Source organism: Corythoichthys intestinalis, chromosome 10 (genome assembly GCF_030265065.1).
Source record: "Corythoichthys intestinalis isolate RoL2023-P3 chromosome 10, ASM3026506v1, whole genome shotgun sequence".
NCBI lineage: Eukaryota > Metazoa > Chordata > Actinopteri > Syngnathiformes > Syngnathidae > Corythoichthys > Corythoichthys intestinalis.
The window spans coordinates 15,818,629-15,846,248 of record NC_080404.1 but is presented as its reverse complement, the minus strand read 5'-3'; the positions used below and the strand labels follow the sequence as shown (position 1 = coordinate 15,846,248).

The 27,620-nt window shown below is 39.4% G+C and overlaps 1 protein-coding gene across 10 annotated transcripts in view; it reads left to right on the top strand.

Moving 5' to 3' along the window:
• tacc2 (transforming, acidic coiled-coil containing protein 2) overlaps positions 1 to 24,019 on the top strand; it is a 77,026-nt gene extending 53,007 nt beyond the window's left edge. For 6 of the 10 annotated variants that reach the window (XM_057847778.1, XM_057847773.1, XM_057847771.1 and 3 more), the window contains 16 exons: positions 1,235 to 1,335; positions 1,732 to 3,106; positions 5,925 to 5,982; positions 6,058 to 6,250; positions 6,489 to 6,538; positions 6,619 to 6,725; positions 6,823 to 6,976; positions 7,317 to 7,454; positions 8,560 to 8,619; positions 13,074 to 13,214; positions 14,635 to 14,711; positions 18,417 to 18,460; positions 21,236 to 21,396; positions 22,466 to 22,572; positions 22,713 to 22,833; positions 23,115 to 24,019. In XM_057847778.1, coding sequence (XP_057703761.1) covers positions 1,235 to 1,335; positions 1,732 to 3,106; positions 5,925 to 5,982; positions 6,058 to 6,250; positions 6,489 to 6,538; positions 6,619 to 6,725; positions 6,823 to 6,976; positions 7,317 to 7,454; positions 8,560 to 8,619; positions 13,074 to 13,214; positions 14,635 to 14,711; positions 18,417 to 18,460; positions 21,236 to 21,396; positions 22,466 to 22,572; positions 22,713 to 22,833; positions 23,115 to 23,180 — 2,953 coding nt within the window. In that variant the 3' untranslated portion in view covers positions 23,181 to 24,019. The other 4 variants (XM_057847776.1, XM_057847774.1, XM_057847777.1 and 1 more) reach the window with 4 other exon arrangements.
• The last annotated feature ends 3,601 nt before the right edge of the window (positions 24,020 to 27,620 follow it).

The following is a 27,620-nucleotide window of genomic DNA, read 5'->3' as shown; positions in this document are numbered from 1 at the left end:
TTGTTGGCTGTTTTCAACAATATACATAAATAAAGACATTGATTGACTGAAAATGATAAAATGTCTTGTTTTCTCATGTATATCTATAATTGCTCTTCACCTAAAAATATATTTGTTTTATCCGATTACTCGATTAATCGATAGAATTTTCAGTCGATTACTCGATCACTAAAATATTCGATAGCTGCAGCTCTAGTCATGACTTTTCGAAGCACATTGAGTCAGTAAAAATCCAATGATTTTCTTAAAGAAAACATTTTTTTTATACCGACTCATTTTGCTAGCTTGTGGATTTTCACATCCCAGCATCTACTAATGGACTTCGAGTGAAAAGCTGTGTTGCATTGTCCTTAGTGACTACAGAGTATTCACTTTATACAAACATCAATTCATAGTCCATTTGGGAGTCATTACATTGCACATTTAGCCACACGTGCCTGAATGGCCATATACCAACAAGACAAAGGGTGTGTCTGTGTCCATGGTAATGTTTTTGTAGAAATTAATTCTAGATTTAGCCAAGTGTTGGAGAAGAATGACTGCCAGGGAGGGGGAAAGTCGATGAATAGAGGGAGGTTGAGAGAAGGGAGAGAGAGGAAGCAGTCTGCTGTCTCATTCAGATGGGAAAACAGCTTTTTTTCCTGGCTCGTGGCTAAATGGTGAAAAATATTACAGCACGAGATACCTTGTGCATAGCAGAACAGTGTGCATCTACCTGTATATTGGACAGTGGCAGGCGTTTTTTTTCTTTTTGGACGATATGGCGGTGAGTGCGTGGCAGGCTCTGTCTCCACTGCAGTGGGCACGTTGGGGCTGGGACACGCTGCTGGGAGGGGCAGCAGGCAGTCCAGACTTGGATCCGGCTTTAGGACTGTTCCGGCGTCTCTCCTGGAGCTCCCATCATGAGACTATGATTAAGACTGCTGTTGAACTGGTCAGACAGAGGTGAGACAAAAAGGGATGTGAGAGACTCATGCTATTGAAAAATATAATCATCATCGGCATCGATCCAAGCGTACGTGTGGTTCCTTTGCAATGTGTCTGGCGCTGAGGAAGACAAATGTCATTTTATTTATTTTGGATTGTTTTCTTTCATTTTTTTGTAATCGACTCCAAATTGACACCAAAATATTGCCTCTGGTAAACCATTAAGGACCATTAGTTCACAATCAAGGTGATGTCAGAATGTTTCATAGCAGAATTGACACAATGTACAATTGTCTTTTTGTTGTAGGAGCTCTGACTCCGATGGAGCCTTCGAGACTCCTGAATCGACAACTCCAGTGAAGGGCCCTGCAGATCCGCAAAGCCAACTCCAAATTATTGATGGCAAAGGTGAGTAAAAAATCTGGCGTCACAGTCGCCTTAGAAGTGACAGGAAGGGTATCCTGAGGAATTACGCTATGCTGGCAACGTTTTTGGAATTTCATCCAAATGCATTCCTGTCCGGATCGACAGGAGCTCTCTAATTGTGATTATTTCTGAAGACTTACCTGTCCACCAGTGAGTCTTGTTTATTTTTAGCAGATTCAACACTGTCACCCAGCAGAATTGCAATTATGCCATTTTTGTTTTCCGAAACAAGTACTATAATATTAGCCACTTAAGTACATGCTTGGAGATCATCACTTATTTCAGATTATTTGTCCCAAATTATTAATTGATGCATTAGAATTTGATACAACACAGTCCAGTACAATTAAAGGGTGTTCTTTTTTCTGTATTTTTCAGGTGAAGACTACTCAGTCAGTGATCCTTCATCTAACTTGATTTCTGATCCCCTCGCCATTGCTTTTGATGAGGACAGGCCAATTGCTGCCAGTGGCTCATACAATTTTGAAAAACTTGCTTCAGAGTCAACAAGTCAACCACTTACTCGCTCCCTCAGCCTTCAGGGAGAAGAACTTGACACTTCTGGCTTAGATGGATGTGGAACACAAGGATTCCGCCCACATTCAGAATCTTTCAGTGTAGGCACAGAAAGCAACCCAGGAACACTCCGCCGGCCGAGGAAAGTCCGCCCTGGGACTGTGAAGAAGAAACCTCTTTTGAGGCAGAACTCCAACCCAGAGAAACCAAGTTCTACTAGTAGCACCCCAGAGATTATTAAGCGAGCAAAGCCTCAACCTGTGACTCCAGAGGTAAAAGAAAGTAGCAGTCCTGCTGAAGGTGGAAGTCCTGCAGGAAACATAAGAAAGAGTAGAAAGACCCGTGTGGATTCTCCACCTCCACTACCAGAAGAAAACACTCATACAGAATTAGGCGAGAGTCTTGCTGTCTCTGCCTCACCCCGTTGCCAGAAGGAGAACAACTCCTCTCCTCCGCCTATAACAGAAGACCTCCCAATCCCTCCCAGTGGCTCCTACAAATGGGATCCAGAGAGTTTTGAGGGCATTGACCCTTTTAAGACCGGCGGGAGTAAGATAGCCAACTCACCAGTTCTTGGTCGTAAAGACCTTGTATGTGCGCCCAAGCCTACCCCGCCAGATAGCCCTCCTATCCCTGCTGTGAAGCAGTTTCTTCATCCAGTTACCACTGAAGCGTCAGTTTTTAACCCCGAAGAGCAACCCATTCTACCCAAACGTGAGTCTGTGAGGCTGGAGTTTGATTACTCAGAAGAGAACATTGAGGCGTCACACGCAGTTTCTCCCCCACCTAAGAAACTAGGCAAAAAGCCTGTTACCAAAATGCCTCTGAGAAAACCAAAGTTAGGACTAAAGAAGCCTCATCCAGGGCAGGCTGAGCAGCTGGACAACAATCTTCCAGCAGAACACAATGGAAACGAAGAGGAAAAACCCATTTCCAAAAGTTCTTACAACTTTGACTCGAATAAATGGGACGATCCCAATTTTAATCCGTTTTTGACCAAGACTGCAGTGGCCAATTCTCCCAAAGCATCTGGACCTTCTTACAGTTTTGATTTCGACGACTCCGTTGTCGACCCTTTTAAATCCTCCAACAAGATAGCAACCTCACCTCCTAAAGCCTCTGCCTCCTTTGAGCTGTCGTCAAATGACGACATGGAAAACGACAATGACAATATTGGGGATTTGGAGGATCAAAATCAGAACAAACCAGCCAAAAAAAAGAAAACTCCTATCAAATCGTAAGTTAAGTATTCGCACTCAAGGTTAACATTATTGTTGGTCTTGTTTTGTTTGTTTGGACTAGCTTGTGTTGTACAATGTGCTCCTCGCTGTTCTATACTTTTGCCTTTTGACTGTCTCAAGTCTCCTGGACCAGTGGATATGTAATGTCTACGCAACCCTGTACAAATGGCAGAAGACAGTTGTTTATTTTTACTTCTCTAAAATATGTCTTGTTTTCTAGCAGGTTATCGGGTACATTAATCGGAAAATGTTTTGAAATTATTCATTATTATCATTTAATTTTTCACACAAACCCCCGCCTCGGCATTTGAACAGGTCTGCGTATGTATACATATCCACAGTATGTACTGTATTCTCATGTCACAGGAAGTCCAGAGGTGTTTCAACTCTATGTTGTTTGTTGTAAGTACAGGGATAATGCTACTATCTACCATATTTCCCTCTCAGTTCCATCTGGATCCCTTTAAAGCAGCATGATTGCTCCTTTTTTTTGGGTCATCAAACAGCTTTTTACTTATTTAATATTTCAACACCTTTGACAACACTAAACACCTGACAAGTTGACAAACCATCCTATTTACAGTAATGATATACACAAGCTAAATGACATGCTAAGTAAATGTTTGGTCTAACTTCTAAACCAGAAGCCACAACCTATGTATCTATGGTTTTTAAATGTTGTATATGCTAAAAAGTATCCACATTTATCGCATTTGTGAATTGTCATTTTCACAAAGTAGCTTGTACCACTGAGAGAAGCTATTATTTGAATGTAATTTAGTTAACAAGTCGCATTTACATTATTTTGGTATTCCTGACGTCTAAGCAGTGCAAAGCCCTCTGGCAATAATTAGTCAATGGGTGCCCCCCACCCCATCCACTTTGATGATGCATTTCAATGATCCCATCTTAAGTGATACAAATCATCAATTAGTGTTGGAATATTAGAGATTTTGTTACACATTTTCTACTTTTTTGCATCATGCCTCCTATAATAATTGATAATATTGAGGTAGTCCCCGGGTTATTAGCGAGTTCCGTTCCTACGCTGGTGATGTAACCCCAATTTCTGCGTAAGCCAGAAGTAACCCTTAAGTACCCCTAAATAACTCCTAAATCTCAAAGTAACTATCCAAACACATGTATTATATGTCATTGTACTTTCCTCACCAAGATGTTGGAGCTAAATCCTGGCTAGACTGCGAGCTAAGCTCCAAAATGACAATGTCAGACGTTCGTGTGATTTGCTGACTTTATTCAGCTGCTCATGACATTAACACTTGCAGAATGACTCTAAAATAAGAAATTAAATCAGTTTCATCTTCAATAACAGCTATTCAACTTTGTGTTTATAACTAGCTGCTGATACAGCAATAACAATCCACACAAATGATTAGCATGTATCAGTTAGCATCCACACATCTTCAAAAACAATCACATGAACTAAGTATTCGACCACAATTGAAAACACACAGTAAAGAGTACAAAATGGCTAGGTTCATACAGCAGGTCTTAATGCACAATTCCAATTTTTTGTCATATCTGTTTACCGTTTAGACTGCTTTTATCCATTGAGCCCATTTAAGTACCACACATGCGCACTAATTCGCAGTCCAAGATGCGCTGTGCAAACTGACCCGCATGCGCACGAGCATCAAAACAAATGCTGGCTCCACGCCATTCTAGGGTGATCATATTTTTGATTTCCAAAAAGAGGACACAAATAACTGACATTAGTAATCCCCATTTAGTCTTATATTCAAAGTTTATATTGATTGATAGCATGCACCCACGGTGCGTGCATGACACACAAATATACGTATCATTAGCCCCGAATCTCGGCTGTGTAAGCAATGTTGAAATATTGCGCATTAGGAGCACAGATCTACCCCGTTTTTATTTTTTTATGACTGTTGTCAAGCTCGCCTCTGCCCTAATTGCTGCGTTCAAGCTAGGCGCTAACACTAATGACAGGTCCATCGCTACCATAGCGGCGTGTCTCTCTCTCGCTTTTTGCTGACATAATTGCAGCATGCATTTCAATTTGGTTGACATGACAGTTTAGACCGCAGCCACATTCTGGAAAAATGTGGCCCAGATCAGATTTTAACCACATATGAAAGTGACCCAGATCGGGTTTGAAATGGTCCACTTTTATGCGAACTGTCCCGAGCAGACCGTCAAGTTGATGCCTGACTCGAGTCGTAAAAACACAAAAAAATTGGATTTGTGCATTAAGACCTGCGGTACGAACCTAGCCAAGGTGTTATATACAGGTGTTGCCTCTGTGGATGCTTCACAAGCAACAAATGTGCGCACAGGCTTGTAGCTGCAATCTGCCCCCACCCCCCCGCTCTCGGCTGGGTCACTTTCTCGTGGGAGCAAATGCGCTCTTCCTCATGTGTGCGCGTCGGCCCTTCTTTGTGTGCGCAAATACAATCTTCGTGTGTGCATGCGCTCTAACTAACGTGCCATTAGTACAACTCGCGCTACGCTTCCTGCGCCAAGATAAAACTACGCATCACAAACCAAAAGTCAACATGATTCAAAAACAAAACAAAAAAATGAGACCGGCGTCGTACAGCCGAAATCACGTAAATCGGGCACGTTGTAACCCGGGGACTACCTGTAAATGTTTTTCACAAATGTCCTCCTAACCAACCTGCTACCTTAACAAAATCAATGTTTTCCGATGCAGAATTAAACATATTTTAAATCTCATGAGTTTGCAAACATTCGAGAATAGAAGCTAGCAGAGGTTAGGTCCTGTAAAGAATTATGAACTCAATGTTTGACTATTTTCATCTCCTTCAGTAACACTTTTAGGGTGAAGAGGTCACCAAAGAAATCACAGTTGTCCGACAACTCACTGGTAAATACAGCTGTCCATTATATCCCTTTACTTTGCTCCATTAGTTATGTCTAACTCTGTTTATTTGTATGTCAGGATGCAGATGATCCTACCTCCCTTCAACCACAGGACGACCATGCCACGGATGAAGAGAAGCTAGCCTCTTCCACCAATCACAAGTGGGGAGGCTTGCATGATGTGGATGCAGAACTGAACTCTGACCAACAGGATTTCCCTCAGCCGTCGGATCTGACATCGTTTGTTAATGAGAGGAGTCTTCAGTCTTCAGGTGAGACATACTGTCTGCTCGCTGTCCCGATCTTATGCATTCACCTTCAAACTAAAACCAAATTTAGCAGATTGTCTTTTAACGAAACCTTGGAAGAGTTATTTTTTTCTTTCCATTATTGATTCTGGTTGTGTCCCTGACGTAAGTAATGACCTTTGTCACATTTGTAATGTTTGGTTCTCTTTAGCTACAGTATATATCAGATATGAGTGCTTCATCCGCATGTTTTATCTTTCAGTGCAAGATTATGAAATCGAGTACATGGAGAAGATTGGCTCTTCTTCACCTGTGAGTATTTTATCCAAGATGTATGAGCCTTATTAGCACCTACTCATTTTTTATTTAATAAAATGAAATTGTGTTTTAAGCCACTCTCTGTGAAGAAACCATTATACCTTAAATTGGACTCGTTATCCAACACCGTACCTAAGGATACAGATGCACATGGATCTGAGCCCAACTCTCCGTGCACAGGGTACGAATCTCATCGTAAAATTGACATTTTAAATGCTGCATTTACATGTGAACCAAGCTTTACAGTTTGTGATTGAATGTTCACTCTTCCTTTGCAGGAGTTTTGAGGAAATGGAGGCTCAGATAACAGCAAGCATGAAATCCCCAGTCCTAAGTACCAGGCCTGGTCCTGAAGGTTCTGCTGGCGAAAAGGGCAGGAAAAGAGAAAGCGAAGTTCTCAGTCGAACTCAAAGCACAGAGAGGGATGAGCAGGTGTGTGTTTAAAAAAAAAACCCACATGTTTGAATGAATGTTGTAGATCAAACAACTGTACAGCTCTTTGTGTGTTGGTTAAAAAAACATCATTGTCATTTCACCGTCATCTAACTTCAGTTCAACTATGTTTACCATGTCTGCGTGGTTACAACATTTAGTAAGCCAATCACATGTACGTCCCCAGTAAGATCCTCAGGTTAACAGAAATCAGGATATGGAAATCCACACTAAACGCGTTCCTAGTTCTGCCACTCAACCGCTGAGCGCTTGCTGTACCATGCTGACCTCAACCAACCCCTCCGCCCTTTGCCCACCCCCTCCCGGTCATCCACTTTAGCTCAGTAGCCAAGAAGTCCCTGCTTCAGCCCTGACCGCGTCACTGTTAGAAAGACTGTCTGAGTGTGACGATCCTGTGCAGTACCTGGAGCCTGACCTCGCTGAGACCAACCCTAATGCATTCGCCCAAAAACTACAGGTGTGTTAACAACCTGATAAATGTCATGACTCGTTTTCCATTTTTTCTTTGTTAGTGTTTTTGTATAAACATTCCACCCTTTCCTTTTCATTCCTCCCTTTTTGTGGTAGCTGCTAAGTGAAGTGTGGACTGGAGCAAGTGTTGTGTGTGTGATAAACTCAAGTCTTCTATATGCTTTTCCCTTACTTTCTCATCCTTGGGCCGCACCCCCAACATTCAACGATAACCCCCAATTTGTGCGGCCCAGGAGGAGCTGGTACTTGCTGCTCTGAGGATAGAGGCTCTGCAAGTAGCCAAAAACATCTCTCAGTGCCCCTCTCTCTCCAATGTAACCCCCCAGGTACTGCGCTGATTTAGCCTGCACCTGCTGTAAGTGTGTGTGCGTGTGGGTTTTGCCAAGATGCATCTTGATGATCAGCGCTGTAGAAATGGTGCATGAGTATCCCTCTCCTTAACAAACCATTCTCAGTGAAAACATGGCGGCTGCACCACTGCATTGTCAGCCCTGTAAGATAGAGTACAGTATCGAGTCTCCCTCATCTCAAGTCTAACATCGCTTAAACTTTGCCGCAAGCACTTTCAGGCTGACCCCCAAGGAACAGATTTTGTTGTCATTCTGCCTCTTTTGCATGTTGGCTGTTCACAAGAGGCTTAAACGTGACTGCTAATGTATAATCTTAAACTGTAGAAGCAATGACGCATATATTGCACATCGTTGACATTATTTGTTGGGTTGTTCATCTCACAAAAATACTGGTCAGACTGTGTGTTAAGTGTATACAAAAAAACTAACAGATTTTAAATGTACATAGATTAAACTCTTTAATAGAGACAATTATAAAAAGTAAAAATAACAGGGTGTCAATTATCGCTATTTACAGGACATTTCAATATTTCCTTCTTTTTTTCTCAAGTGAAGATGAAAAAGGTTTAAACATGGTCTCTTATCAGCAGACTTACGTCTGCTAGTGTCAATTTTCCCTCTGGAGTGTTTTACATTTTTTCTACACCAGTTAACTTCAGTTTCATAGATACCGTTTATGCTTTGTTGGCACCATTTTATGGGTGCTTCTTCTCTTAAGAATTTGTCCCACACATTTCACAGTCACGCCTTAAGAAACCCAGCACACGACGGTGGAACATCAACGGTTCACCCTTACTGAAAGTAAGAGGAACACTTATTGTATGTAACCCGTCCCTGTACCACATCTGCTTAGTCCTTAGATATTTTGACAGTCTCACAGTCTCACTCAATCCACTAGCTTTGTATCTCAGTGCACTGAATGTGGAAAAAAGAGCAGTAATTCCCACAACTAAGATGTGGCATATCGTTGCGCTGACATGCAATGTATTGTGATAAACAGGAATAAGTATTGAATGCTGTTTTACTTCACGTGAAAAATATGTTCGTTGGTTAATAACGGTTGGGAAACACTTACGGTGAGGAGCAGTAATATTTGCACTCCTTGTGATTTTGCAAATCCACCCACTCAGAAAATAGGTAGAAGTCTGAAATTTCAATCATAGATGCATTTCCACTTATGCAGACATATTCTTTAAAAAAATCCGGAACTCACATTTTATGATTTTTCAATAAATTATTTGGAATTTTCTGAGGTTCATAAGTGTTTGTACCCCTGAGAAAATCAGTGCTAATATCTAGTGCAGAAGTCTTTGTTTGCAATTACAAAAGTCATTCGCTTTCATTAGTTCTTCACCAGGTTTTCACATATGGAAACAGGGATTTTGGCCGATTCCTCCTCACAAATCCTCTGTTGATCTGTCAGGTTTTGGGGCAGTCGTTGAGAAACATGAAGTTTCTGCTCCATCCAAGATTTTTTATTGGATTGAGGTCTGGAGACTTGCTAGGCCACTCCAGAACCTTGATATGCTTTTGACACAGTCGTTCCTTGGTCGGCTTGGCTGCGTGCTTCGGATCATTGTCATGTCAAGATCCAGCCACGACTCATCTTCAAGTCTCTGACTGAGGGAAGGAGGTTGTGGCTCAAAATCTGACGATACATTTCACCATTTATCCATCCCCTTTGCTAAGAAGCAGCCCCAAATCATGAGGTTTCCACCCCTATACTTCACAGTGGGGTTGGTGTTCTTGGGATTGTTCTCATCAGTTTTTCCTCCACACACGACGAGTAAAGTTTGAACCAAAAAGTTCTACTGTGGTCTCATTTGACCACATGACTTTCTCCCATGACCCCTTTGCATCATTCAGATGGTCCCTGCCAAACTTCAGAGGGGCCTTCACATGTACTAGCTTCAACAGGGGAACCTTCTGATGCATGATTTTAAACCATTGCACCGTAGTGTTATACTGACAGTGGCCTATTCAGGTTATTGACCAACTCCTGCTGGGGAGTTCTTAGCTGAGCCCTCACTTTTGTCATCATGAGTGATAAGGGTGGGACAAAATATCGAAACGGTGATATATCGTGATACTTTGTATCCCAAAAGGTTATCGATATGCTCCTGCAAGAATCGAGATACAATTATTAAAAGTTGTCAATGTCTTAAAAAAAAAAAAAATTCTACCAAAATCTTCCACCATAATAGTGTCTCAGTTAACTCTAAGGCTGCCATTGACGGTGCTTGACACCCAATCCATTTAGACTGGCAACGTTCGTTCATTCAAAACCACAGCATTCAAAGTCATTCGGTCCGATTTTTGGGGCATTTACAGGTCATTTGCTGTTCATTTTAGGGCATTAACAAGTCATTTCCTGTTGAGTTTGAGTCACTGCCTATTCATTTGGGTGATTCCCAGGTCACTTCCTGTTCCTTAACCCTAAATAAGCGGGAAGTGACCCATAAAATACCCCAAAATCAACAGGAAATAACTGAAAATCAACAGGTAAATGACCTTAAATGGCCCAAAATTACCTCATTGCCTGGCATTGGCTGCCACTGACTGGGAGGGTGGCAGCGAATGAACATTCCCTCCAACTTCAAACGGATTGAACGTCTACTAGTGATAAACTCATTCCAATTCACAGCAGAAACTTGTTTTTCTGTTTATCAGTTGTTTGGAGATTATCCTACAATGATTTCCTGACCAATGTATTGATAATTGTTGTATCGGCTTATCGTCAGATCATCGTTATCGCGAGCTTTGTATCGCGAATCGTATCGTGAGGTACCAAGAGGTTCCCACTCCTAATGAGTGATGCCCCACGAAGAGAGATTTTACAAGGAGCCACAGTCTGAGGTAGATTATCAGAGGTGTTTAGCCATTCCCATTTTCTAACAATTGCTGTACTGTTGATTTATTCTCACCAAGCTGCTTTTCACTTGTGCCGTAGCATTTTCCAGCTTTGTGGAGCTCAACAATTTTTTCTCTCGTGTCTTTCGAAAGCTCTCAGGTATTGCCCATGGTAGCAGTTGGATTATGACTGACTGTGGGGTGCACCGGGGTAAAGATTGACCTTTTGTAGGGTAGACTGACAATTCTTTAAGTGTCATAATTATTGCTGATTCTCAGGGGTACAAATACTTATGAACCCCAGTAAATTACAACTAAATTATTTTTAAAAATCATACAATTTGATTTCTGGATCCATGACTGGAAATGCATTTATGATTGAAATTTCAGACCTCTACCTATTTTCTAAGGGGTGAATTTGCAAAATCGCAAGGGGTGCAAATACTTCTGCTCTTCACTGTATTATACTGTATATATTTTACTGTACACACATGAAGAAAATATATTTGCACTTTTTCACAAAGATCAAAGCAAAGTGCCAGCACTCATGATTATTTTAGGCTTAAACCATCAAAATCACTGTCCAAATACCAAGAGACTGCATTGTGTACCCCTGGTTCTTGTAGACGTATTACTAGTACACCTTTTCGCTCCCTTTTAAGATGTGTGTTAGGTTTTCTACTACCACTAATACTGTCTCATGAGAACAACTACCCTTAGAACTGTGGTATTCTTTACTAAAGTTTCTGTCCTCCATTTTCATCCCTGAAATGTGTGTCACATATCTCTGTCAGTAGCCTTGTTGCAGAAGTTGATGTGTTGTATTTTTTCCTGAATGCAAGGAAAGATGGAAATCATACTTATTATGTAATTCAAGTCAGAATGGTATGTACCGATGGGGGTGGTCTTGCTGTTACTTTCAATATGTCTATTTGTTATGCTCAGTAAATACAATGGAAGCAATGCCCTTCTTACAATCAAGACCTAACCAGTTTGTACAATATGATAACATAACAAGGAGATTCATTTTTAGCACCAATGCAATGCATTCCGAACGTGGAGTTTTAGGGGCAGTTTACATGGCGACTCTGCAACACAAAGACGCAATGACTGAGTTGCGGACTCGCCTCGCGTGCATATGGTGTCGGCGAAGACGGAAGACGAAAATGAAAAATTCTGAATGCTGCCTCCAAAGTAGAAGAATCCGATTGCGGGGGGTTGAGGGGGGTTTCCTCGGCATGCATATATGGCGGAATGTTGGCTTTAATTTACTGTTTTAATAATATTTTTAAATTAAATATGTTGAACGTTTCAATTTTTGTGCCTTTTTGAACAAAAGAAAAATGACATTGCCTCGAGTGGGCGGGGATATTTTTTTCCGGGCTGAGGGAGCTTGGTGGGGTCAAATTGCATCATTCTCTGGCGCCCAGTAAATCTGCACTGCCCCCTAGGGCCTGGCATCAATACTACATTGTTTTCATGCGGAATCGCGACATTGTTCAAATGGAGACGCAAATGCAAATGCAAATTTGACATTTTTCATATTCTCGGAGAGTCACCATGTAAACGGCCCCTTAAACTAAAATAACTTACTCACTGGCCATCATTGACATCAATAGACGTCCAATCAATTTGAAATGGGGGGCGGGGGGGGGCTACCAGTAAATGAAATGAATGAAGGCTGACAAACTTATTCAAATCCACAAAGGCTCTTGATTGGATGTCTAGAGTTAAAGTGGACAATTTTAGGTCTTTTTCTTGATGCTCTAACTTGTCTGCGTATTAGTCTCATTGTTATCTAACTCCCTGTGGTCTTGGCCTAATCCGTCTCAATAAATAAATCCTTCCGAACGTAACAGTTTAAGGGGTCAAGAAAGGTGCTGAAACATTATCGTATTTTGTGGTTTCTCGACCCAGCACTGAAAATTAAATGTAATGATTGGGCCTTGCCTCATCTCGTGTAATTTGAAGAAGAGTGAGCAATCAGCCAGCAGTTGACTGTTGTAAGAAATGTTTAGGTAATGTGCTTTAACATAAGACTAACACGTTTGCCATGCTGTGCAGTCTGCTATCCAGCCCCCCTCTTTTTTATACAGTATGTGTTTTCTGCCCTCATCCACCTCCTCCTTGCCTGTACCAATCGCAAACAAGCTATGCTTTCTAACAAGCCAATCACTTGGCTATGAAGACTGTTCCATCAATTCATACTGCAGCTGACCAAGTCTTCAGGAACATTGCTAGCCTGCCTCATTTACATACGCCACCTCGTAGCTCGGGTTGAGTTATCCCGACCCCTTGAGAGCGGTCAGGCTAGCCAGCGTGTGGCAGCGTGTTCAGTCTTTTCTGGATTGTAACTGGCTATGTTTCCTTTTCTTTCGCTTCTTTCAATTGGTTCCTGGGAGCAGCACAGAGATGTGTCTTCAACATCTGAGAGTTCGCTATCCAAGAACTCGCTCTACGTCCGAACCGCTTCCAGCTATATTGATGGAGATAGTCCACATCTTCCCAAAGAGCTGGACCACTCGTTGGGAATCGCAAAAGAGGAGGTTCGTAAAATTTTTTATTGGAGAGTTTTGCCTGGTTGTGAATTTGCCTGATAAACACAATCTAATCAGACCTGATAGCAACTGTAACCAGGAAATTTAAGTCGAATTTATCTTTTGTGTGAGAAGCGGGTTTTGTTCACTGAGAGAACAACATAAATTTGTGAAAAACTTGTGTTTTGTTTCTGGAGTTTACATTGCAACAGTTTGGAAACTACTTGGTTGACTTTATTTTTTTTTCAACGTTTGCTTGGTATATAATGTACAGTTTTTTGTTTTTTTTTAACCCTGTTAAGTGAATAAGATTGCCATTAATGGCAATCACAGTAATGCACATAAAAGGTATAAACAATCATTATGATTTTGGTGGTTATGGTTTTTAACCTTGCTAAACCACACTAGTGGTTCGGAATTTCATAATAAATAGAATAGAATAGAACACCTTTATTGTCATTACACAAAGTGTCACGATATTCAAAGCTGCCCCATAGAGTGACACACATTTACATATAGAATGGACTGATCAATATATACAATCTCCAATATACAAAATAAAATTGAAAAAAAAAAAAAAAAAAATATATATATATATATATATATATATATATATTTATAAAACACAAGATAAAACAATGCATAAAGCCATTTTTTAACGAATTCAACCCCTAGCAAGCTAACATCTAAGTGAATTCCTGTTGAATTTCTTCAACTTTTCTAATTTACTACAATTTTGCCTTTTTCTATTTATTTTCACGTTGGTAAATGAAATTACTCATTTCAATATGTTCCTTTTTTGTTTTCATGTCTACGTTCCCATTTTAATGTCGCATCCTTGCACACATACTATTTTCATACCGTAAAATGATGCACTTTTTAAAAAGATTATTTACGCAGTTCATGCTGTCTGTAGGTCTATTATACTTCCTCATACCACGTGCCAATCAACCTTCCATTGAGCAAACCGATTTCTCCTGCCATTAGATAGAGGGCTAGCATTTGAAAGAAATGGAATAAAGCCTGTAAATTGAGCGCAAACCAGTCCAAAACCTGGTCTGAAATATCATTTTGCCTAGATTTAGCGTACAAAATAGGGCTCTGCGTTTCTTAACCTTCACTGAACCCCTGAGGCTTACTCATCGAAACCCTGGGGTTCAATCGAACCCCAGTTAAGAACCACTGTCGTAACGTATTGGCTGCCATTGACAACGATAGGCAGCCATTCCATTTGAACTGCCAGGATTGCCCTCCCAGTTCAAATGGATTTGACGTCTACATGTGACAATCTAAATTGGCAGCAGATTGATGAAAACAGCCACATAATCAGCACTGAAAGAGTTACTATAGGTTATCAAATCATCTTATGAATTTTGATTGTACAGAATATGTGTCAAATGGTGTTGTTTTTCCTGGTTTCCTGGTTTAGATTGTGACAAAAGAAAAGGAGGTGCTGGAGTGGCAGAGGAAATATGAAGACAGCCGACAGGAAGTGCAAGAAATGAGGTATTATGCTTTGGTTTGAATTGTCAAGAATATAGCCCTGAAAAAAAAATCGATTGAATGTATGTCACAGCTTTTAACTAATACTTGTAGAATAATTGCCCAGGTGTATGTACAATATGTTTAATAAATAGAAACATTGATGTTGGTCAGAAGGTGGTGGGGCAGGGTGTAGGCGGCAAAAGCTTCAATGAGACTTATTTTACTTCATATGGCTGATTATCGGGATAAAAAGGATGTAAAGACGGGGACAGGACTGTTTAATCCTATTACATTTGTCAATGCGCTATTCCAAATGCTGAAAATAACATTGTTGGGGCTGCACTACTGGATTTTTTCCAACTTTTGATCAAATTGATCATAATATTCTGTTGAATGTTATGGTTTTGCTCAAACAGCTATTCAGTTTCTCAGTAGTTATTTTTGTGACCAGAAACAACTACCGTAATTTATTACAATGGCTGTTACTCAGTTGTGAGAATTGTAAAACACAGCGTGCCCCAAGGCAGTCGCCTTGGTGCACTTAATGTACACAATATGTATTTACAAATGATTTACTATCAGTGATGAGTGCGGTTGGTATTTCAATGTTTGCGGATGACACAGCTCTGTACTAAGAATGGAATCCATGAAGTAAAGGCAAAACTAGAGAAAAAACTTTTAAGTATTGTTAACTGGGTTGAAAGCAATGAATTAATCTTAAATGTGAAAGAAAACTACAAGTATTGTGATTGGTACTAACTACTCATTAAGAGCAAATCCTCATCTCAACCTGACTATAAATAATGTTGCTAAAACACAAACGGAGAAGGTGAAGCTATTGGGGGTTCTTATTCATTCTAGATCGTCGTTGGACCATCAGATAAATCGTGTTGTCTCTAAAATGGGCCACAGCTTTGCAGTTATTAGAAGATGTTCAAAATTCTTACCTAAATATATAATCTCATGTGCTTTCCATAGTTTACTTCTGTTGCATTTGGATTATTGTTCAGTCGAGTCGTTTGGTCAAACACTTCTTTAACGAATGTAAAAAAAAAAAAAAAAAAAAAAAGAAAAAGAAACAGTACTGTTGGTGCAAAACAAAGCTGCACGAGTGGCTCTACAATGTTCTTATAGAACTATTGTAGCCAAAATGCATAAACAGCTCTCCTGGCTGTTATTGAAAAACAGATGAACTTTCTAAGGAGTATTATTGCAACTCAAACACTGTCTCTGTTTCACCAGCCAAAAGCCGCCTTTCTGTAGAAATACACACGGCTAGCTCACTAAAAACTCTGAAAGGCAGAGTTTAACTCTGCCGAAATGTAAAACTAGTCAGAGCCAGCGTACAGTTCTCTTTTGAGCCATGCAGGAATGGAATTCCTTACCTTTAATGATAAAGCAACAAAAAACTGGTTCTCATAGTTGTACATACTATTATTGTTGTTCTATAAGACTCCTTGTTTCTGTAAATATGACTCTTTGTTCGGTAAGTGTGTGTGATGTGATACGACCCCAGCCAGTGGTGTTCCTAGCCTAGATGGTGCCGTGGTCGACAAGATGCTTTGCCCCTCCAACCCTCCAACCAAAACACAGTATTTGCTAGCAATGTTACATGTATTAACACTATCAAACTGGTTGCAAGTGCACAACAATAAATATGTGCAAGAGATTATTAATTTAACATAACAAACATTAAAAAAATATTGTAGAAATAATGAAGAAAGTGTGGCAGATTCTACTTGTGACTAGTTGGCTCAGATGTGACTTGTTGGCTCAGATGTGTTGACTACTACCAGGTCTACGGTGAGAGAGCACAGGAGATGAAATGATATACTTTTTGGGGCTCATGTGCAGGTGTGCATACATGTACACACATTTAGTATCTGGTGAATAACATACAGACATACTCACCGGCCACTTTATTAGGTACACCATGCAAGTAACAGGTTGGACCCCCTTTTGCCTTCAGAACTGCCTCAATTCTTCGTGGCATAGATTAGACAAGGTGCTGGAAGCATTCCTCAGAGAGTTTGGTCCATATTGACATGATGGCATCACACAGTTGTTGCAGATTTGTCGGCTGCACATCCATGATGCGAGTCTCCCGTTCCACCACATCCCAAAGATGCTCTATTGGATTGAGATCTGGTGACTGTGGAGGCCATTTGAGTACAGTGAACTCATTGTCATGTTCAAGAAACCAGTCTGAGATGATTCCAGCTTTATGACATGGCGCATTATCCTGCTGAAAGTAGCCATCAGAAGTTGGGTACATTGTGGTCATAAAGGGATGGACATGGTCAACAACAATACTCAGGTAGGCTGTGGCGTTCCACCAATGCTCATTTGGTACCAAGGGGCCCAAAGACTGCCAAGAAAATATTCCCCACACCATTACACCACCACCACCAGCCTGAACTGTTGATACAAGGCAGGATGGATCCATGCTTTCATGTTGTTGACGCCAAATTCTGACCCTACCATCCGAATGTTGCAGCAGAAATCGAGACATCAGACCAGGCAACATTTTTCCAATCTTCTATTGTCCAATTTCGATGATCTTGCGCAAATTGTAGCCTCAGTTTCCTGTTCTTAGCTGAAAGGAGTGGCACCTGGCGTGGTCTTCTGCTGCTGTAGCCCATCTGCCTCAAAGTTCGACGTACTGTGCGTTCAGAGATGCTCTTCTGCCTACCTTGGTTGTAACGGGTGGTTATTTGAGTCACTGTTGCCTTTCTATCAGCTCGAACCAGTCTGGCCATTTTCCTCTGACCTCTGGCATCAATAAGGCATTTCCGCCCACAGAATGGCCGCTCACTGGATATTTTTTCTTTTTCGGACCATTCTCTGTAAACGCTAGAGATGGTTGTGTGTGAAAATCCCAGTTGATCAGCAGTTTCTGAAATACTCAGACCTGCCCTTCTGGCACCAACAACCATGCCACGTTCAAAGTCACTCAAATCACCTTTCTTCCCCATACTGATGCTCGGTTTGAACTGCAGGAGATTTTCTTACACCATGTCTACATTCCTAAATTAACTGAGTTGCCGCCATGTGATTGGCTGATTAGAAATTTAGTGTTAACGAGCAGTTGGACAGGTGTACCTAATAAAGTGCCCGGTGAGTATATAGTCAACATTCACAAAACCTCTTAATGTTTTTAGCTTATTAAACATTACACCGCATCATTTTAACTATAAACCAACTATAGTGAACATTTGCACCCTATCTCCCTTCAAACCACTACATTCAATGCTCACATGAATTATTTTGATATGATACTGTCGTAGCCGATAAAAAAAAAAACAAAAAAAACAAGTTAACGAAATTACGAGAACGATAGAAAAAAAAACGGCTACAAAAAAACACTTCCTCCACCTAGCATTGTGAGGAATGTTCACAATCTATGTGCAGCAGCACTTCACAAGGCATACTCACATAGTCATTGAAGGAGCAGACGCATGAACCGGGAAACGCACAACTGGAAATAAACGTACGAGCAGTTTCCAAAATAATTTCTCCTTTTGGGGTTGTGAGCAGACAGAACCTACGGTCTGCAGGGGGCGTCATTGCAATGCTCGGGGGTGGTAATTTTATTAGTAGACAATCATGCTGTGGTTGAAGTTTTTGGCTATTGAAAATTTCAAATACCAGTGGTTTTGCTGAATGCTGAATTGTATGAAGCGCTCAGCCACGTTTGTGTAATAACATCCCAATTCTTTTCCATAGGAGGATTGTTTCTGAATATGAAAAGACGATTGCACAGATGATAGGTGAGTTGATATGATGAAATACAAAGAGCTCTGCACACATGCACATTAATCTTGTTTTGAATCACAATTCCTGACACAACTTTTTGCTGCACTGCAAATGAAGAATTTATGCCATCTTGAGTGCTTGCTTTTGTGCTTTTACAGGACTTTTGAAATCAGTAATCAGATGTTCACATTCCGCTAACGCTCTTCTCTCACATGCCTTGTGGGCTCCCAGCTTGACTTAACGCACTCCCTTTTGTTTCTGTTCTGCTCCTATGTTTGCTCCTTACTTTTTGATAACCCTCACAGGCATGCCAGGTGAGTACAGTACTGCAAACTTGAACTTCTGTTTGCCTGCTTACATCTCCTCATCTTTGGTCACAGGAAGGGAGCCAACATTGCCTAAAGCTTGCCTCACATCCACTGTGCTTGTCTGTTTTCATTTCACTTCACTCTTCATGCTCATTTGTGTACAAGTTGAAGCATTTTCTTTTAGTTTGTTTTTATGCCAGCGTGATATGGTCACTCAGTATGTTGTTGAAGCGCATGCCACCATCTCTAATTGATTACGACTATCATGACTTTGGTTTGCTTTGTAATTGGAGCAAATACTAGTCCTTCTCAAAGAATTAGCATATTGTGATAAAGTTCATTATTTTCTGTATTGTACTGATCAACATTAGACTTTCATATATTTTAGATTCATTACACACAACTGAAGTAGTTCAAGCCTTTTGTATTATTTTAATATCGATGATTTTGGCTAAAAAGTAAGAAAAACCAAAAATCCCTATCTAAAAAAATTAGCATATTTCATCCGACCAATACAAAAAAATTTTTTTTAATACAAAAAAAGTAGAGGTGCACGATAATTATCGGTACGATAATAGGAATTATGACGTCATCCCAATAAATCCGATAACATAATATATTATCGGCCCTATTAATAATATTTTTGGCACGGTGTCAGATTGGGATTTGTGCGTTTGTTTCCACTCCTGTTTTTCCAGTATGCAAAGTTTTGTTACTGTCTTTGTTTTGTTCATTATAATAATGTTCATGTCATCATGAAAATTCTGGTTCGGTCAAAGGCAAATCTAAGCTGAATGAACCACTAGTATTTTTGACCTACAGGTGTTCAAAAACTCAGGTGAATATACATTGAAAAATGATATATATATTATCGGTTATCGTATCGGTATCGGCCTTGAGGAGCAGGAAGTTATCGGTATCGGTTTCAAAAAATGGATATCGTGCACCCCTAAAAAAATGTCAACCTTCAATTAATTATATCAGCTATGCACTCAATATATGGTTGGGAATCCTTTTGCAGAAATGACTCCTTCAATGCGGCGTGCCATGGAGGCAATCAGCCTGTGGCACTGCTGAGGTGATGGAGGCCCAGGATGCTTCGATAACGGCCTTAAGCTCATCCACAGTGTTGGGTCTGGTGTCTCTCAACTTCCTCTTTACAATATCCCACAGATTCTCTATGGGGTTCAGGTCAGGAGAGTTGGCAGGCCAATTGAGCACAGTAATGCCATGGTCAGTAAACCATTTACTAGTGGTGTTGGCACTGTGAGCAGGTGCCAGGTCATGCTGAAAAATAAAATCTTCATCTCCATAAAGCTTTTCAGCAGATGGAAGCTCCAAAATCTCCTGATAGCTAGCTGCATTCACCCTGCCCTTGATAAAACAAAGTAGACCAACACCAGGAGCTGACATGGCACCCCAGACCATCACTGACTGTGGGTACTTGACACTGGACTTCAGGCATTTTGGCATTTCCTTCTGCCCAGTCTTCCTCCAAACTCTGACACCTTGATTTCCGAATGACCTGCAAAATTTGCTTTCATCTGAAAAAACTACTTTGGACCACTGAGCAACAGTCCAGTGCTGCTTCTCTGTAGCCCAGGTCAGGCGCTTCAGCCGCTGTTTCAGGTTCAAAACTGGCTTGACCTGGGGAACGCGGCACCTGTAGCCCATTTCCAGGTTTCTGCAGGTTCCTAAGGTCTGGAATTGGCCCTTCTCCACAAGTTAGTAGCTACTTTAGAGTACCTTTTCATGATATGCAAATTTTTTGAGATAGGGATTTTTGTTTTTTCCTGACTTTTTTGCCAAAATCATCAATATTAAAACAATAAAAGGCTTGAACTACTTTAGTTGTGTGTAATGAATCTAAAATATATGATAGTCTAATGTTTATCAGTACATAACAAAAAGTAATGATAATAATCCCAATATGCTAATTTTTTGAGAAGGATTAGTATATGGTACAACAGCATCGTCTTTAAGTGATGAAGTCACAATTACAAAAATTATGTTGTACACCAGCGGTCAAACGTTTTGAGACACTTTAGTATACAGTCGGATGTTCAAGTGTCTTATCTTTCTCAATGTATTATCTAACCTCAAGTGCTTTTAAGAATTACTATAGTATAGGTGTTAACTGCGATAGGCAGAACAGGACCAGTGTGAATGCCCGCAAAATACAAATAAATGTTATTGTGTGAACCATCGGATTTGAGCTAAAATTACCATTAATGGTTCAATGGATTATGAATGGTGACATTTACACTTAAATTAACTCATTATTTCCCCTATCATTGACGTCCTCATTTTTCATTTAGTCTTTCTCAAATTCAAATAATCTATAACGTATATAAACAGTCTGTATGAAATATTTTCCAACTGTGTTGCATTACATTTTGGACAGTTACATCTCTCCACAAGATATACTGTCCATTGATATCAAATCATGATATACATTTTCTATGTATGTGCGCATGTTAGAAGATGACCAGAAAGAGAAGTCTCTTTCCCACCACACCATTCAACAGCTGATCGTGGAAAAGGACCAGGCGTTGGCTGACCTCAACTCTGTGGAAAAGTCTCTGGCTGACCTCTTCCGACGATATGAGAAGATGAAAGATGTGCTCGAGGGCTTCCGCAAGGTAACTTTTTTTTTTTTGGTTTTATTTTCCTTAGACCATTATGGACCTTGTCAGTGACGGATCATAGACTTTATAATATATAGATGGGACACGGGGCGCGGGGCCAATTAATAGGGGGCCTATTTCCGCCAAAGCTGACCGAGTGGAAACACAGACAAAGAGCTTTTTATGTTGAAAGTTCTTGTGAATAAATGCTTAAATCCCTAAATACCTAAATTCTTTAGAGATATGGACGTAAAACCGTCTCGATTCTATGTTAAAAGCAAAACAACAGGCAATTAGCATTTATTTTACATAAATATGTCAAATGTGCTGCTAGTTTTTAAGCCACCGTGGCGCCACCTTATCACCACATATCAACACGCTTTTTCATTGAAAATGACGATGAATAAATGCGTAAATCCCTGAATTCTTTAATGGACGTAAAACAGTCTCCATTCTTTGTTAAAAGAGCTAAGAACCCGGCAGCATTTATTTTACGTAAATATGTCGAATGTCCTGCTAATCTTTAAGCAACTGTAGCGCCGCCTTATCACCACAAAGAGTTTTTTACGTTGAAAATTCTTGTGAATAAATGCTTAAATCCCTGAATTCTTTATAGATATGAACGCAAAATCTCGAATCTTGGTTAAAAGCAAAAAAAAAAAACGGGCAGTTAGCATTAATTTTACGTAAATATTGTGAATTATGACGCGAATGCCGTAGCGGTTAATTTCTCCCATTGATTTTTTTCACAGCATTTCAAAATGCATGCGTGGTACGAAAAATATAATAATTACCTTGAATCCTCAAACAAATCACTCCTGAGACAATCCTTCCTGTTCGTATGCGGTACAGCTTTCATACTTTTTCAACCTAAACCCGGCGTTGGATCGCTGCATGTGTTTGAGAATAACTGCGACCGACTTTGACTGACTGAAGCGGCGTGTGGGACGGCCCCCTACTCCAAGGCGTGGCGCAGTGTCTGGGGAGTGTGTCCCGTCAATATCATTATAAAGTCTATGAACGGACATAGCAGCTTGTAAACTGTTATTAGTAAACAATTATGTATGTATGTTGCTCTGTATAGAATGAAGAGGTTTTGAAGAAATGCGCTCAAGAATATCTGTCTAGAGTCCGTAAAGAGGAACAGCGATACCAAGCTTTGAAAATTCACGCAGAGGAGAAGCTAGACAAGTAAGTTAACATGTTAATCATTTTTAATTGCTGTTGATCGAAAGTATCATAAACAGTGGGTGAACTAGTTAGTTCATGAAAAGATGCTTCCAAATCTGGGGCTTATGGAAGTTCTAGAAAGGCGTCTCCTGTGTTTCCAGGGCCAATTCAGAAATAGCTCAGGTAAGGGCCAAGTCCAAGCAGGAGCAGGCGGCCCACCAAGCCAGTTTGAGAAAGGAGCAGATGAAAGTGGAGTCTCTGGAGCGCACATTGGAACAAAAGGTCAGTCGGTTAAGCACTTCACCTGACCTGGAACCATATTTGATCACTTAACTGGATGCAAAGCACCTAAATAGGAACGCCCTCATTTCTACATAATTGGAAAACAGAATAATGTATACATTAATGAAGCTAAATGTAAATATCAACGATGCCGAATTGAATATTTATTTCTATGTAGTACCCACATTCATGCATCCATGGATTTTAAACAGATGAGTTATTTAAATATGTGATGCTTTTATTCCTTTTTCTCATGATTGGTTTATAAAACTGTTTTTCAGAACAAAGAGATTGAGGAATTAACCAAGATCTGCGATGAGCTAATAGCCAAAATGGGCAAGTGTTAGGCAGCACATACCATTCTGAATCTTGTCTGATGCAGCAAGCCTTGTCACATGTGAATTAAAAAGTTGTGTGGGAGAAAAACACGCTTCAGAGGAGTTTTGAAACCACTCTGTTTGAATTTTCTACTGATCTTGTACATAAGGGATGCACACAGATGGTTTCCTTTTAATCACTCTGTATATTTTTGATGTATCACTGTATTGTTCTGTATCAGGGGTCTAGTTTAAAGTTTTGGAAACAGTTCCGTGTCATGAATTATTATATCAGTGTGTGCGATTGTCTACGTGTGTGTGTGCGCGCATGAGCATATGACGATGATTGCTTGTGGGACTTATTGTTGCCATGACAGCCACTGAGGGAGAAGACTGTTTACCCACTGTGATGCCTCTTCCAAAAAGAAAATGGAGCATCATCCCATTTTAGACAATTATTCAGTGCTTAGTGTAGGAATAATCACAATAGCTTATTGCATGCAAGAGAAGAACCCTTGTTTTGTTCATTTTGTATACAATGTAGAAATTGTTGATTAGGGAAGAGACATTGATGTCCTCTGTGTGAAAACACAGGTGATTATGAATTTGTTTGAATTATTCATAGGTACAATATTTTGCTTCCTTCATGTAACTTTGTAGATATTTGTCATACTTGTCATAGCTATCATGATGAGATCATTGGACTTTTATTTTTGTTATTTTATTTTGATATAAACCAAACTAATTGTGACTGTATTCAGATGTGCTCCAGTCCTGCTTGGGTTGTTGTGTCACACTGATGAGTAACTTGTCTACACAGCTGCTGTACAGCATCTGCTTACAAAGTGCAATAAAAGATGGCAATTTAAGACCCTTTGTGTTTCTAGTTATTTATTTAGTTTTTTTTTTTTTTTTTTTAACTTCTGGGTGGGTCAAACGAATGCAACGATGAAGAAGGGTAATCACCTCTAAGGTAGGTGAATTTTTACTTTGAAACTGGCCCTAAAAAACCCGAACCAGTTCTTCATATTAGATACATTTCCACTAGGTTAACCTTATACAGGTAGTCCTCGGGTTACGACGTACCCGACATACATGATTTCGACGTCTCGTCCGTCTTGTTTCCAGTCGTTTTTTTTTTTTTTTAAAGTCTGGTAACAGTGCCTTTCCGCCACCTCTTAGTATTAATGGTAAGTATATTTTTTGTCATTTAATTTTGTTATATATGAAATCTAAATGGCTGAGCTCTAATTTCAGTGCACATCAGGTATTTCATTATACTATGAATTTTGTGGAACATCCCAGCTACTTTTAAGACTATCCGCAATTAGCAACAACTAATTTGTGCACGCCCTCCATAACAATACAGTAATCCCTCACTACTTCCCGCTTCAAACTTCGCGCCCTCAGTCCATCGCGGATTTTTATTTCAATTAAAAAAATTTAAAAAAAGCTGTCCTGAGCCAATTGCGTAGTCTCCCTCTCCCTCCCTCTCCCTGTTCTTTGTTGGTTAGGCAGTGAGTGCACTGGAGTGCCTATTAAAGTTAACAGTGATTGACAGACGTTGATGTTAGTTAGATGTTTCCAGAGAAGCGAGCTTCAAAGCGCCGCATGCGTCAATCCTCGTTTAACTTGGTAAACAGTTGCCTTGGCAACTTATTGTGTGTAAATGAGCGGATTTGAGTGGGCTCACTCAACGAGGCATTTAATAAAGCCAAGCATTTTTCTGCTTTATTCTTGTTTTAAAATAATTCGGTGGGACAGTAACATATTTAAAACTTATCATCGTTATTACATTTGAAGTGCTTAAAAAAATGTATTAAAATATGTATATGTGTGACCGGTGGGTTCGACTCTGCGTTGTATGTGTAGTTTGAAATGACGGGAATCGAGTGCGGTGTGACTTGCTTTTAATCCGATAAAAGTCAGAAAAAGCCAATCCTCCCGTTAAACATGGCTTTAACAATGTGCCCCTATTCAAAATAAATAAAAAGAGAAGCAATGCAATATTTATACATAAATGCATGCCTGGAAATGACATTTTCCAACAAAACTCTCTGCAGCCAAATGGCACCTACCTCCCCATCGACGTCCACACATAAAAGGGGAGAACTAATAAAGTGTACTCAACTTAAAGGAGATGGTGTTGTGTTAATAACTGACATAGGGGAAACAACATACAAACAAAAAGTCCTTTGAAGGACGATTTATGAAAATAAAATATTAAAAAAAAATCTTGTGTGATTACAAAATTGAAACATACAATATTTGCAAGTTTGATATACCCTTCTTACACACACAGATATATATATATATATATATATATACACAGTATATATATATTAGGGCTGTCAAACGATTAAAATTTTTAAACGAGTTAATTACAGCTTAAAAATTAATTAATCGCAATTAATCGCAATTCAAACCATCTATAAAATATGCCATATTTTTCTGTAAATTATTGTTGGAATGGAAAGACACAAGATGGATATATACATTCAACATACGGTACATTAGGACTATTTGTTTAGTATAACAATAAATCAACAAGATGGCATTAACATTATTAACATTCTGTTAAAGCGATCCATGGATAGAAAGACTCGTAGTTCTTAAAAGAAAAATGTTAGTACAAGTTATCGAAATTTTATATTAAAAGCCCTCTTAATGTTTTTGTTTTAATAAAATTTGTAAAATTTTCAATCAAAAAATTAACTAGTAGCCCGCCATTGTTGATGTCAATAATTACTTACTCAATGCTCATGGGTGCTGAAGCCTATAAAATCAGTCGCACCCAAGCGCCAGCAGAGGGCGGCAAAACTACATTAAACACAACAAGTGAGCGTTTTACTGTACTGTCATTTAAATCTGTCTCAGCGTGGCATCTGCGTTATTTGCGTCAAATATTTTAACGTGATTAATAAAAAAAATTAATTAACGCCCGTTAACGCAATAATTTTGACAGCCCTAATATATTATATATATATATATATATATATATATATATATATATATATATATATATATATATATATATATATATATATATATATATATATATATATATATAAACACTCAGGTGACTTGAAGTTCTGCTCTGAGACCCCCAATTTGGCCAACTTTTGAAATTGTCCGATATGCATGGGTGATACATGAATGGAAAGCTTAAAATCTCAGTTTTCTAGGGGAAGAAAAATTTTGAACAGGAGGGCATTTTAAAAAAAAAACATTTTTTTTTAAAACCGCATAGCCCTAACTGGAGGCGAGAGCACGCAAGAGCAGAATTACAGACGCCACGATTTTAACAAGATATTATCGCGTACGTACCTTGTTTCGATCCCAAAACTCCATGTAGCATGTATCACCGAGTGTCAAGACACAGCTGTGAATGGCTACAGCCGGATTTTGGGGGGATTTTATGGGTGGAACATGGTGATATTTCAAGGGTCGCGATGCAGAAATCACAGACAACAAGGATTGGTTGAGATTTTCATATATTTACTCTTTTAAACGTTATTTTTCAATTTTTCTTTGTTTGGATCGAATATTTATCATCTAAAATATTCAGGAAAATGCGACAGCCACGAAAAAAATCAATTAAGCAATAGTTATGAGGTAGATATCCGTGACTTTACAGACGCCAATTTTTTCATTGTGACGTAATTTGTTTAAAAGTTTAAAATATGCGAGTGAATAATTTTTTAAAGTTTTTTTTTTTTTTTTAAACTAAATATTAGACATCAATTAATAATTCAAAGCTAAAAATGACAGACATTTCAAATAATAAATACGATTACTTCCCTTCTTTTTATGGCTAGGTTGAAACAAAAGCGGTTGCGCGACGTCTTTAAACAGTGGTTTACAGGGTTAAACGAACAAATTAAAAATAGTTAGGAGGCTTAATGCGCCATGAGTCTGCTATGGCAGCATATAGACAAATTGTTCTATCAAACACAACAGTTCTTTTGGCTTAAAATACAGCAGTTTATTTTAAAGAGGGGTGCAAGAGCAGAAACTGCTTTTTCAGTCTTGTCTATGTTTTCCGCCATATATACTATATATATGTGTGTGTGTGTGTGTGTGTGTGTATGTATATGTTTTTATACTTTGGGAAAAAAAAGTGAAAAAAACGTCTTATATACACCTCTCTTTTTAATGCTAAATCTGAATACATAAATTGAACACAAACAAAAAAAAAAAAAAAGGGGGGGGGGGGGTGCTTCTTCGCGGTTTTTCACTTATCACAGCGGGGTCTGGTCCCCATTAACCGCGAAAAACGGGGATCACAGCAAGTCAACAACTAATTCCATTTTTTTTTTCTGACAACGTCAACTTTCTTGACAAAACGCCAGAGAATCACAAGCAAAAAGGTTTTGACAATTTAAGAGAACACCGGTGAATGTATGTATTTGGTGGTATTATCAGATTTAGAGCAGAAAAAAATGATAGTATTACTATTTAAAATAAATA